We start from the raw sequence: 13,178 nt of genomic DNA, 5'->3' as shown, positions 1-13,178 counted from the left end.
CCGTTTTCGGAGTGTGCATGTGTCGTCTCACAGAAGTTCCTCAGCCATCAATTCATAGGATAGAAGCCATCCCTGTCTGGCTTCGTAGAGCCCTAACAGCATCTTTTGAAATGTAGCTTAAAAAAAGAAGTCATCTCGCACCTCTAATAGTGGAGGAGAAAACTCAGAAATCCGGGGAATGGCTTTAGAGCCTCCCTCATAATGTTAGAAAAAAGCCGTAAGCACAGTTAGTGCCTTCCTCCGCCATAGCCTTAATGAGCCGGGAAGCTTAACTGACTTCAATGGAGACTTGTGAATGGATACCCATTCAGTCTTAAATAGTACAGCCAGTCCCTGTCGCCTGGTAAATGTGTGTCCGATGACCATGGAGAATTCTGGAACGGTTATTCAAAGTGCTGGCTTTCCCTTAAGTTCTGTTTCTGCCCAGAGGCCACCGTTCCTTATGTCAGAGCTGCACAGCGCAGGATCATCACCACAGTGAGAGCTTCCATTTCCCTTGACGTTAATTATCTAGTGCCTGACCGAGGAGAAAAACAGGCTGCACTGGGATGCTGGCCGCGGGAGTGGCTGTGCTAGATGGGCCTCTTTCCCAGAATGCTGAGCGCTGTGTCTGCTGAACCCTCAGGATTGCCTTTGGTCGAGGGATCCCTAAGTACTGAATTCTGCAGACGCCCAGCGCTAGTGTGATCTCTCCTCAAGAGCTCGGGAACTTTACACCCAAACCAGTTGAAATTGTAGCAGCCGGATTTCCAGTTCCGCGCAGTGCATTAGTCACTGAAGTCAGAGTTAAGGGTGCGGGGTGGCAGGATGTCTCATGAAGCCACAAGGAGAAAGACAGTGGGAGAGGCGGGACGTTGCCAAAAATGAATTCAGAAATTTAGAGGTAAAATTGGAGCAAAAGACTGAAGAGTATGGAAGTGGGTAGTCGGTGTCATTGGGATGTAGTGTGATCGATCGTATAGGACCAGTATTAGAGACAAGTGGTTAGGATGGACCTGGGCTGATTAGAAAGGTGGATGGAAAGAAATAGCGCAGAAGCGAAGGGTTGAGAGCATGGAGTCGAAGGGTCCAGCAGCATGTGTCATTGTGAATTCTCAGACACCTCACACCTGTACGAAAGGACCGGAGCAAATCAGGGCAGGGAATAGCAGCGGCAGCCCCACTGTGCAGCGAGGTCTTGAAACTGGCACGTGAAGGGGTTTCCACCCTGTGATCCCGTACTCTGCCAGTCCATCACCCAGTCTCAGTAGAGTGGAGACGGTTCAGCTGGGCAAGGCTCAGGAGCTGCTCCCGGAGGCCTTTCTCAGGAGGAAATGGAGTGCGGAGATCCCAAAAGCTGCAGAGGGCAGGGCAGGGTGGGGGGGTGGGAATGGACTGTTCTTGTGCTTGGTCTCATGGAAAACTACATAGAATATTCATTGGCGAAGTGGGCAGAATTGGGAACTGGTACATAGAAAAATCAAATAGCAAAGCCAACAGAAGCCCGGCAGTTGTAGCAGCAGGAGAACAAGAAGGGAACAACAGTGAGATCGCCCAATGTGCTGCTGGTGCCGTGACTGCCATGGGGGGCAGGGGGCGGGGCACACAGTGGTGGCGTCCAGGTGCGGAGTCTACCACTACCCATGTAGGACATGAGTCCGTACTGCCTAAAATGGCACAGTCGGCAACTGGCACTCTCAAGCTTGTTCTTGGAAATACAGACGTTAATAACCAAAGAGAGGAGATAGGGGCAGGAGAGGGGCTGTAGGGAATTGGCTACTTTTGTTATGAGCCATTTAGTATTAATTATGTGAATGATTTGCTTTTCTGGTTAAAATTTTTAAAACTAAAATGAGCTCGCAGTTGTTGATACCTTTCTTTTGAAGTGCCCTCCCCAAGGTCTCGCCCTTTGCCCGTCTTCTCTGCTGATGTGTGCGCCTGCTCCCCCTAGAGCAGCCTGGGTGGGTGGGGATGGCGGTGGTTTGCAGGCTTTTAGGAAGCAGAGGGAAGTGGCATTTATTAATTGCCTGCTGGATGCCAGGCATTTTCTTGAAAGGTGTGTGGAAACTTCACACAGGTCAGCGGGTAGGCCACAGTACTTTGTTCTCAGAGAAGACTCAGGTTCAGAGTGGCTGCAGGAGGGCCACAGCCTGGCACAGGTGCGCCTTGAAGGCGGCTCTGAGCGGCTGCAGATCCTCGGCCGGAGGTGGCCGGCGCCACATTTAGGAGGGCAGTTGGTGAGACAGGGGTCAGTACTGACGTGTTTAAAATGGTGCAGAGGCGAGTATCCATCTTCTTCTTTTAAAAAATAGGTCGTTCCGACTTAAAGGTTAAGAATATTACAGACCTATCCCAGAAGACACTAAGAATTGCTGATCTTCAGGGAAAAACCAGTTACCACCTGGTCTTGCGCGCCTACACAGATGGTGGGATGGGCCCGGAGAAGAGCATGTACGTGGTGACCAAGGAGAACTGTAAGTTGCAGACTGACATGTCCTGGTGCTTACATGCATGAGGTTCCTAGTGGCTTGTGGTTGATGTAGGTAACCTCCGGCCCGGCCCGTTGTTTCAGCTTTTGTTCCTTTGTATGGCGAGCAGAGGGCAGTGTGAAAAGGCCAGGAGACGACTTCCTGCTTGTTCTTGTTAGTTGGAGCTCTTCCAAAGCAGTACCTACCTAGGAATGACTTGGGTATAGCTCAGCACCTAGAGGTCTAAATTCCCAAAAATGTGTAACATGGTCAGCTACCTTAAAACGTTTTTGTTCAGCTAGTCTGATTTTTTTTAAAGATCCAGGGAAAGTTTAAAAAAAAAAAAAAAGTGGGGGTGGGGGCAATGCTGTGCTTGGCTGCCTCAACAGTGAAGCAGTTGGGGTTGACCATGGTCTTGTTTCCTACCCTGAGTTGGAGTTCCTGTGCAGCTCCTTCAAGAAAGAGCCATAAATATGGGGCTGCCTCACACACGGGTTCTCAGCTGGGGGAGAATTGGCCTCCTGGGCGCGTTTGGTGACATTTTGGTTGTCATAACTGGGACTACTGCTGCTGCTGCCTAATGGTTAAAAGCCAGAGATGCTGCTACACTTCTGCAGTGCCCGGGCTGCTCCTCCACCCCCAGTACAAGGCAGGCTCTGTAGTCGGTAGTGCTGAGCCAGAGAAACACTGCTCCGGCGCACTGAGGCCTCTTGTGTCAAACTTACTGTAAGACCTGGAGCTTACATAGCCATAGCATTCCGATGCTCCCGAACAGCTTTTTAAATGCAAAATTACCACCATAAAAATCTCATCCTAGAAATGTTTTCAGTGCTTTACACTAAAAGTGGCGATTTTTACCGTTTGCAACAATTTCTCTTTCCAGCTGTAGGGCTGATTATCGCCATCCTCATCCCGGTGGCCGTGGCTGTGGCCGTGGGCGTGGTGACAAGCATACTTTGCTATCGGAAGCGAGAATGGTAATGATGCTGCGTGTACACTGCTTTGGTGCTTAGCTGATGTATTCTAGAATAAGCCCATTGTTTGCGTTAGTAAAATATTTTTAAAGTTAGCATTAGACATGAACTTGACCCAGTATTCAAAGCAGAGTGAAAGTGTAACATTAAACTATTAGCAAAAACTAAAGGAAAAAGTAATAGCAGTTGTACTAAAGATATTTATAGGCATAAATAAGACGGTGGATACCTGCAAGAATGAAGCTCTGCTGCCCTTCAGAAAATCTGGTCACCTTGGTCGTGTACTCATTTATTCAGTCAGTCTGAGTGGTCCCTTCCACGTGAGGGGACACAGTGACGACGGACTCATGGTCCTTACGAGCTTAGAGCACGGCCGAGCCCAGGAGCGTGAACCTGCCAGCTCCATTCAGTCTGTGTGTGCAGGCAGCTAGCAGGAAGATGGGACCTATGGGGCCGTGTCAGGAGGGCTGGTCAGCCCGGCTGCTCCAGCGAGGCCCCAGAAAGGTAAGGAGGGCAAGAGTGTTCCAGAGAGGGGTGCTTCCGTGAGGTCCCGGCTCAACCTCCAGAGCAGTGGGTTCGCTCTGTGAGCCACAGGAGCCGCCTGGGCTGTCACTGGCCACCCCATCACGAATGACAAACAGGAGGAGGTATCCCAGCAGTCCTGCTGCTGAATCATGAGACTAACAAAGATCACACTTGGAAAACAAGTCTTAACAAAGTGTTTGATTCATGTTAACATTTTTGTCCAGGGATTTGATTTTTAATGTTAGCTGTAAATTTAGAAATGAGAAAACTAAGAAATCTCATTTGTGTTTGCATTTAGTTCATTTAGTTCAAAATTAATAACCTTTCTTCTCAGCACCGCAAGTAAGGTGCTTAGGGGGACGCATGGCTGTCCCCTCGATGGCTGCTCACTTTTAACCACCCTGGCAAAGCAGCCTCGTTGCACCATAGCCATTCCTTGTGCAGTCCAGGCCCTGTTAAGAGCAAGAGGGCACTGGATATGCAAAAGTGTTGGCCAAGTCAGGGATCATTCTTACTAATTGGGAAACTTTGGTTCTAAGAACAATGCCTGTGTTTTACTTCAGACTTGATAGCATAGTCACCATTGGAATTGTTTTCCATTTCGAAATGGGATTACTGTAGGGAGTCGATCAGAACCTCTCCGGTGTAGAAAGCTTCAGCGAAGGCTCACGCAACATCTCCCACTGCTGCCCAGCCAGGCATTACCACGCATGTGCAGCATCCAGATGAGCCTGATGACTTGGTACCTACTGTCTGATAGCACAGTTACTAAATGACTTGTCATTCTTTATTTAAAGGATTAAAGAAACCTTCTACCCTGATATTCCAAATCCAGAAAATTGTAAAGCATTACAGTTTCAAAAGAGTGTCTGTGAGGTAATCCTTTATTTTCTTCCATTTGTCTTTCAAGTACTGGCCTTTTCACTCATTGTTTTTGTCTTCCTAAGTGAAAAGTAATGCGAAAATAGCATGCTTTAAATCTGCTGGGTTAATTATTTTTTAAGATTTGCTTATGGATTTAATAGGCTGAGAGAGAGAGAGGAAGGGACAGATGTCCCATGTGCTAGTTCATTCCTCAGATACCTGTGTGGGCTGGGCCAGGCCAAAGCCCGGAGGTCGGAACTCCATCCCTGTCTTCAGTGTCCGTAGCAGGGAGGCTCAAGTACTGCCACTGCCTTCCCAGGCAACTTAGAGTAGCCTTGACTTGGAAAGGCTTTAACCCACTGAGCTACGGTGGCCACTCCCTTTTAAACTCTTTGTCTCTGTAAACACAAAGTAAAAAAAAGACAGATCTGTATGCCTATTCACTGCCTGGATGCCCACAGCAGTGGGGCTGGGCCACGGGCGAGCCAGGAGCCAGGGACCCAAGCACTGGAGCCAGTACCGGCTGCCTCGCAGGGTGTACATGAGCAGGAAGTGGAGCCGGGACTGGACCCAACCCAGGCAGTGCAGCTGGCACCCTAACCATTGTACCAAGTGCCTGCCCTGCTCAATTTCCTTTTTTTATTTTTTTGACAGGCAGAATGGACAGAGAGAGACAGAGAGAAAGGTCTTCCTTTTGCCGTTGGTTCACCCTCCAATGGCCACTGCGGCCGGCGCATCTCGCTGATTCGAAGCCAGGAGCTTCTCCTGGTCTCCCATGGGGTGCAGGGCCCAAGCACTTGGGCCATCCTCCACTGCACTCCTGGGCCACAGCAGAGAGCTGGCCTGGAAGAGGGGCAACCGGGACAGAATCCGGCGCCCCAACCGGGACTAGAACCCGGTGTGCTGGTGGCAGAGGATCAGCCTACTGAGCCACGGTGCCAGCGGTCTCCCTGCTGAATTTCTAAACTCAACTTCAAATTGTTTATACTGTGCTCTTTTCCTACTCCTATCGCTAGTAAGGAAAATATTGATAGGGAAGCAAAAAAGTGACTTGTCCCAGAGCAAGATTGTCAAGTGTTTAGCAGCAGCTGTGGTAAAAAATTGATCCCCCTTTCATGAAAGGGACATTACAGCACCATTTTTAATTGTTTTAAAATTTGTTTCTAGGGAAGCAGTGCTCTAAAAACATTGGAAATGAATCCTTGCACCCCAAATAATGTCGAGGTTCTGGAAACTCGCTCAGCAATTCCTAAAATAGAAGATACAGAAATCATTTCCCCAGTGGCAGAGCGCGCCGCAGAGAGCTCCGACGCAGACCCGGAGAACCACGTGGTGGTGTCCTACTGCCCGCCCATCATCGAGGAGGAAATCCCGAACCCAGCGGCCGAGGAGGCCGGAGGGCCGGCGCAGGTCATCTACATCGACGTGCAGTCCATGTATCAGCCTCAGGCAAAGCCCGAGGAGGGACCGGACCTGGACCCGGTGCCGGCCGCGGGCTACAAGCCGCAGATGCGCCTCCCTGTGACCTGTGCTGTGGGCGCCGCGGCGGCAGAGGACGACCTGGGCAAGACTGCGGGTTACAGACCGCAGGCGGATGTCAACACCTGGAACCTGGTTTCTCCAGACTCGCCGAGGTCCACAGACAGCACCAGCGAGGTGGTTTCCTTTGGGAGCCCGTGCTCCATTAATTCCCGGCAGTTCTTGATCCCTCCTAGAGATGAAGACTCTCCCAAGGCCGGGGGCGGAGGGTGGTCCTTCTCAAACTTCTTTCAGAACAAGCCCAACGATTAGCCGCGGCGCCCCGGCCCGAGTCTGCCATCTCAATAAGCTCCTGCTGCTGGCGCGGCAGCGCCGGAGGGATCCTGGGACGTGGTGCTGGCGGCGACTTGAGCACGCTCCAAGTCCCGCGCAGAGTGCTAACGTGCTTTTCGTGTAGTCCAAAAGCCAAAGCGTACTGACTCGGCATCCTCCGTCCACACAGCTCGAGCCGGAGCCGCTGGTGAGCGAGCCAGAGCAGCCGCCGTGCTCCGCCTTCCAGAAGCGTCCCGCGGCCGACTCCGTCCGGCGCATCCACGCAAGACGAATCCCCCAGCAACTGTTCTCGGTGGCGCTGTGAATGGTTTTCTCATCCGTGCACTCTGTGGCACCGCCAGTGAATTTGCAGGCGAGGGAGGAAGCTGTCAGAGTGGCCTGGCACCTCCTCCGTTCTTGATGGAAACCAAGCACAGATTTTAAAACGTGTAAGATGATTCTCCTCTATCCACAGCATTTACAAAACTTAATATAATTTTTAACATAGCGAGAGCTCTTTAGCATTTTGTTTGTGTATGCTGATTTCTGTGCCTACTGTATAATGGTGATCAAACAGTTGTCTCAGGGGTACAAACTCGGAAAACGAGCGTGACACTGACCAGCCCAAATTGGAATCCTGTTTTCTTGCCGTGTTAAGCTGTTCCAAACCTTTCTGTTTAGATTTCCTGCTAGCATCGGTTAGGGGACTTGATAGCCCTCACATCTGAAGTTTAAATTTCTAGGTCTGCATCCCCAGGTTTTTAAAAGCCCGTCATATTTTTGTGCGAGTTAGCAGCCTGTGAGACCAGTGATTCCTGCTGGGAGATGACTGTTAAGCAATGGACAGCGCCATCAGCGGCCCATGTCACCCTTCTGTTCAGTTGGCTTCAGTTCCTCCCGAGAAGACCGTGCCCTTGAGCCTGGTCACCCAGGCTGCGATGTGCTCTGCCACCTCCCAGCAGGTGCTCCTCCCTGGGGTGCTGCTTTGCACCCCCTGCCCCTTGAATGATTATTGGTTAAAACCATCTGATTCACTCAGATTTTTAAGTGTAACGTGAGAGAAGGCTTCTTCCAGAAACACTTACTCAAGGGCTATTTCCTATGACAAGTTATAAAACCCATTTGAACCAAGGCTTGTGCCCACGTTAACAGGTACAGTAGGTGCCTGCTGACCTGGGCTGAGCCCCTCCTGTCCCCTCCCCCCTTACCTGGAGTGAATGTGGTTTGAGAAAAGCAGAATGAAAAGCTCCCAAGTCTGTCTTGTATTTTCCCTGGCCTCAGGCTGTCTGTGTGGTTTATCCTTTGCTAGTTAAGGTGAAAGTACTTGAAATGTTTGAAATAATCTGAATGAAGGTATACTTTTTCAATTCTGAGGTTGTGCCGTGTACCTGCAGAAAGTATTTTCTAGTTCATATTGTCATTTTAAAACCATGTTGTAGAGAAACATCGCAGGGCGACAAGGGATAAAAATCTTTTTAGGTACTCACTGTAGGAACCTCATTTCTCACCGCTAGGATTCAACTAAATTTTCCAGCTTCATGCTACACGGATATGTGCAATGAAATGGAATTAATGCACACATATAATCCATGAAAACTCTATAATCACTCACAGAAACTTACACTAATGAACAACTCACCAGAGCAGAGCCGTCCACAAAGCGCGAGCATCCGCCCTGGAGCCTCAGAGCCGCGGCTGCCTGCTCTCCCTGCGTGGCTCGTCACTGCCCTACGCTACCCTCCCTGAAGCCCTGTTCCCTGCTGGAACTCAGAGGTCATGCACGGCATCGCTGTAGGACAAGGACCTCTGATCTGAACGACACACAGGAGAGGGGCAGCACAAAGTGCCCGGTCCCTGTCACCAGTCCCCGTGCGGTTCACGTGTAACCTGTGGAGCCAGGACCTGTGTGGGGCTGACAGTGCTTGACCTCACTCCGGGTCTTCAGTTCGTTTCCTGTAGACAGCCCAGAGTACACTCTCGCTCCCCAACAGGGGTCACTGGGTTACTGAGCTGCAGCGTAGCCCTGTGTAACCTGGGAAAACTCCTTCGAGCTTGTTTTATGCTTTGAAGAGTGGGGCTTAGAAATACAGCCAAAACAGAGTCCCTTGTCTTTCCCCTGGGATGGACAGCAGCCAGTGCCCTGTGCGGACCAAGATTTTACCTCAACCCCACCGGTGGTTGTTGGGGGAGCCTCAGTGGAGGTGGGAGGGAAGATCCTTTGTCACGTATCTGGTTGTTTGAGACACTGGGGAATGTGCACCAGTTGTCAGTGCGGGGCCCAGGCCCTTGTGTGCGAGGCCATCAAATGGTTAAGCTCTGTGCAGTCAGTGGCTGCTGCTCCCTTGGGAAGGGCAAGAAAGGACCCCAGAGGCGACGCTTAATGCACCCCTCCAAATGGGGCTGTCCTACCTATCACCCACATCAGATGTTTTCTTTATATTAAATTTTTTTTAAAAAGAAGTCGTTTCCCTGCAGCCCTTCCTGCCTGGGAAAGCACTAGGGAAATCCCCCTCTCTACTAAGCCATTGGCTGGAACATTCTGAATGTCTAAACCAGAATCTCGTCCCATTAGTCTAGTAGTGCATACAGCACACAGCGTCCCCGCTCTTAGAAACTATTGCACTTACAAGCCAGTTCCACACCACCATTCCCCTTTGAAAGAAAAAATATTTAGCATCAGAATATTCTTGAAGACTTAGCTCTGGCGGAAGACCGTGTGAGTTACGTTCTGTAGCGATGAGTGTACATGCGCAATGCGAGCCCTCGGTACGTTGAACCTGCAGGGCCCTGGCAGTGAGTGTGGCCCCAGCCTCTCCACAGTTGTGTCTCTGTGCTCGTGTGACAGAGTTGCTTTGTAACAGCGGCCAGAAACAGAAGCAGCCATTCACTGGGGGCTGTGAGGGGGAAGCGGCGCGTCCTGTCCCACACCAGCATCGCTCTGACCACTCATGGAGCTGAAGAACACGGAGCACGTAGACCACCCCGTACTACTGCACACTCAGACACTCTGGGTAAAAATCATTCTCAGAACTCCACGCCACTTGTGTTCTGCTGGGAATTAGTTCCGCAGTCTCCTGGCTGTCTTCACACTGTACCTATTTAAATAACATCGCAGTGTTCTCTGTAGTTGGATCGTTAACGTGGGCTCATTAAATGCGGTGTAGTGAAGGAGCCTGGAGTGTGCGCTCTTGCAGAGGCAATCTGAAATCAGTGTTGACGGTGTCCTGAAGTTCAAGGACTCCCAAACACGTCAGGACCCAAAAGATGTCCTGAAGTTTTCTACTGCTCAGGCACATAATCTGATAAAACTGTTCCGTCCTTTGTTTGCTCTAAGGTAGCGTTTGCCGTTTCAAATTTGTACCCCTTTTGTAAAATGCCCTTTGTCTTATTTTGAAAGTGTCAAATTGGCCATGTCAGGAAAAGGTGAGGTCCGCAGTGCAAGTTGAGTGAGTGTTGAGCGACTTCGTAAGGGCTGAGACCCACCCGGAGCATGGCAGACTCAACAGAACTTTTCTGAGGGGTGGGTGGGACGTACCGACATCTGAGCATGTGGGCGCAAAGATGGAAATCGCCTACAGGAATGGCTCCATGGTTTGAAAAATTGGAAAAAGCTGTCTTCTCTGTAATTTTAAGTGTTCATGGTTTATTTTTATCTGATGGGTGCATGATTTGGGACATGTTTGTACCAACCAGTGCATGTTCTGACAAACAGCACTGTGCATTGGTACATGCGTATGTAACTGACAAATGTAGGGACCCATCTCCTTGATAAAATACTCCTTCAAAGCCTTTTACAGTGGTATATTCTGCAGAAACAAAGTTTCATGGTGTTAGGCCCATCTTTTATATCCAGAGAATTTTTACAGAAGGACATGATTTGTGGCCACACTTAGGACATTTATCTCTTAGACACAGCCTTAGAGTATCATTGGAAATGACTTGGCTTGCATTTGGTTTATTTATATCTTCATGAATTATGTGCCAGAGCAATTAATAATACTTACACCTCATATCACCAGGAGGGCTAGATTTTTATTTCTTTCAATGAGTACTTTGGTCTGAAGTATTACATGATGATCATATTCATACTGATTACAATACAGCTGAACAATTTGTAAGGCTGGTTACGGAGAGCTAAGAACAATATTCAGTTAGTCGACTGATATGTTAGGCTTTATTGTGTAGAGCAAAATTTCAGGGATATGATTTAGTCCAGATCCTTACAGTATCGCATTGTGAGAGGGTTCCATTCTTTCTAACCATGAATAGTGCCCGTTTTTCCTCGATATAAGAAATGCTGATATTTTGGATTGAAAGCGTCCAAGTTTTAAGTAGGATTTTACCTGTGTAAGACAAATCCTAACTGAAGCAGTTTTACAAAATGAGAAGCGGTGTTTTAAGCGAGAAATCCTCTGCGTGTTTTTCTGAGTAAGGACTGGAGGACCGCAGAAGCAGCAAGTTCAAGTATTTACATCTGTAACCGACAGCTGATAGAGCAGTTAGTGAATATAGGACTTTCTGGTTGCTAGAACCGAATCCACTACAGACTAAAAGATGTGAATGAGCAAACCATGAATTCTAACTGAGCAAATGGACCTTTAATGTATTTACATGTGTCTGAGACTGCCTTTGCGGTAAGCAACCAGAACTTCAAGACCAAACAAAACTCAGACTTTGGGCTGCACAGAAGCCAGGCATACTTGGTACACCTCACTGAATGGCTCACTCCAGTTTTCGTTAAATTTCCCTGTGCCTTTCAAATGTACTTCCCCTTAGAATTATTCTATTTGAGATGAGTAACTTTCAACTGATGGATGTAGTATTTTTCCTAAGCATTCCAGAGCTGTATTACAAGAGATGGGAAGATTCCTAGGTGGTCATACAATTTTCATTAGAACACGGGCAACTGTTATCAGTACTATTGTTAGTTGATCACAGTAGATTGAAAAATGGCCTTCACAAAAAATTGTTTTCCAGACATTTCTCCCCCAGTTTGAGTCCAGATGTTCCTCCAATTTTTTATGTAATAAGCTAATGATTCCTTCCATGTAATTTTTCTTCTTCCAATGTGGTATTTAGGAGGAATATTAGTAGAGTTGTGAATAGTTGACACAAGAAACCTGAGTATTAAGGGGTGCCCTGGGATTTGTTTCATCATATTTCTCAAAAAGGAAAATGGCTTTTTCTTCAATACACTTCAGTTCAGAATTACTTGAAAAATACTGGCCTGGATAAGAAAGTAGGTATCCTGAATTCGACTGAGGAGACACCACCTTGAACGTGGTCAACGAAATAATGAGCTTTCCCAGGACTGATGGCTTTGCCTTTTCTTCTCTTTCATTCTCTGGCCCTAAGTCCCTGTAACACTAGGAAATAATTTGTGTTTTACTTTCAAAACTGCATTATAGTGAATTACTGTTTACAAAATACACATACTGTGAACAGATACAAGTTTTTGTCTTTTATAAGGTTGTTTGTAGAATGAGTGTTTTAAGAAGATGTTATGTTAATATTTTCAGTTTTTTAATAAATACTAGTAACTGTTTACTAATTTTTGTTTGGTCAGGTGTGTGTAAATGTAGCTGAAAGATGATAGGGAGAAACTGCCCGTCCAGAACCCTTCCCTTTTCATTTCTAGAAATGTTACCACTACAGGCTTTTTTAAAAACATGATTGATCAGTTGTGATGTGCTGTACCTAAAATCATGTCTCATCATAAAGAAACACTGAAATATACAGGAAGTAAAATATAGATCAAAGTGGATCTCAGATTCACAGAATTTTCAGTTTAATACGGGATAATACAACTCCACGTACAGAGGCGACAACTGAAGTGTTTCCTGCCTTGTGAAAATTTTAAATATTACGTTGCTTCAGAATGGGCAATTCGGACATTTCATATCACCATCTAATTTCAGAATTTAGGTTCTGTATCTTCCGAAAACATGATTATAGCAAGAACATAGAATATAAGTAACCTATTACTAAGATACCATAAATATAAGTCTAGTATGCTTGACTGTTAACTAAAGATGTTACTTATGTCTGTTTTTAAAATGTGCATGTATTTAACAATTTTATCATAGTATTGTCATGGAAAAAATAAATATATTTTCTTACATCTTACACTGACAGATTTCGGCATTACTTGGGGGGGGGGGGGTTGGTTTTTTCCCTCCTGTCTTAAGCACTTAGGCAAAGTGGCTTCTGCTTGGTTGTAGCTAGTATTTTTATTCTAGCCCCAAAGAATTACAATGGCTGTGAAGCAGTCATCCAGGGCTGTGGCTGTATTTTTCATATTTGAGTACATTGCTATGCCATGGGTACAACTTTCCATTCAATCACCTTTCTATGTACCAAGCAAAGTGAACATAAAGTACTCAAACAGTGGGTAGCCGGCCTTAGCAGTAAACAGTGGTCCTTAAACTAATATATTGAATTGATTTCCCTTGAAGGTAGCCTGAGCATTTCTGCAGGTTCTGGGAATGTATCAGCAATTCAATTTACTGATTTTTAAATCAGTCATCGGTTTTGCAACACCTCAGTAATTTTAAGATATAAAATGCTCTGGAGTGAC

General features: G+C 47.3%; 1 protein-coding gene across 2 annotated transcripts in view; it reads left to right on the top strand.

The window, feature by feature from the left end:
* The window catches only part of LIFR (LIF receptor subunit alpha), a 69,428-nt gene extending 56,701 nt beyond the window's left edge, over nucleotides 1–12,727 (top strand). Inside the window, exons 17-21 of one of the 2 annotated variants that reach the window (XM_062211680.1) lie at nucleotides 2,292–2,453; nucleotides 3,331–3,424; nucleotides 4,744–4,822; nucleotides 5,978–6,466; nucleotides 6,792–12,727. In XM_062211680.1, the coding sequence (XP_062067664.1) occupies nucleotides 2,292–2,453; nucleotides 3,331–3,424; nucleotides 4,744–4,822; nucleotides 5,978–6,466; nucleotides 6,792–6,926 (959 nt within the window). In that variant the 3' untranslated portion in view covers nucleotides 6,927–12,727. Of the gene's footprint in view, nucleotides 1–2,291; nucleotides 2,454–3,330; nucleotides 3,425–4,743; nucleotides 4,823–5,977 lie in introns of both variants that reach the window. The other variant, XM_062211679.1, reaches the window with a different exon arrangement.
* The last annotated feature ends 451 nt before the right edge of the window (nucleotides 12,728–13,178 follow it).

This window comes from Lepus europaeus, chromosome 15 (genome assembly GCF_033115175.1).
Source record: "Lepus europaeus isolate LE1 chromosome 15, mLepTim1.pri, whole genome shotgun sequence".
Lineage (NCBI taxonomy): Eukaryota > Metazoa > Chordata > Mammalia > Lagomorpha > Leporidae > Lepus > Lepus europaeus.
The sequence above is the reverse complement of the archived record's forward strand: the minus strand, read 5'-3'. Positions and strand labels throughout refer to the sequence as shown.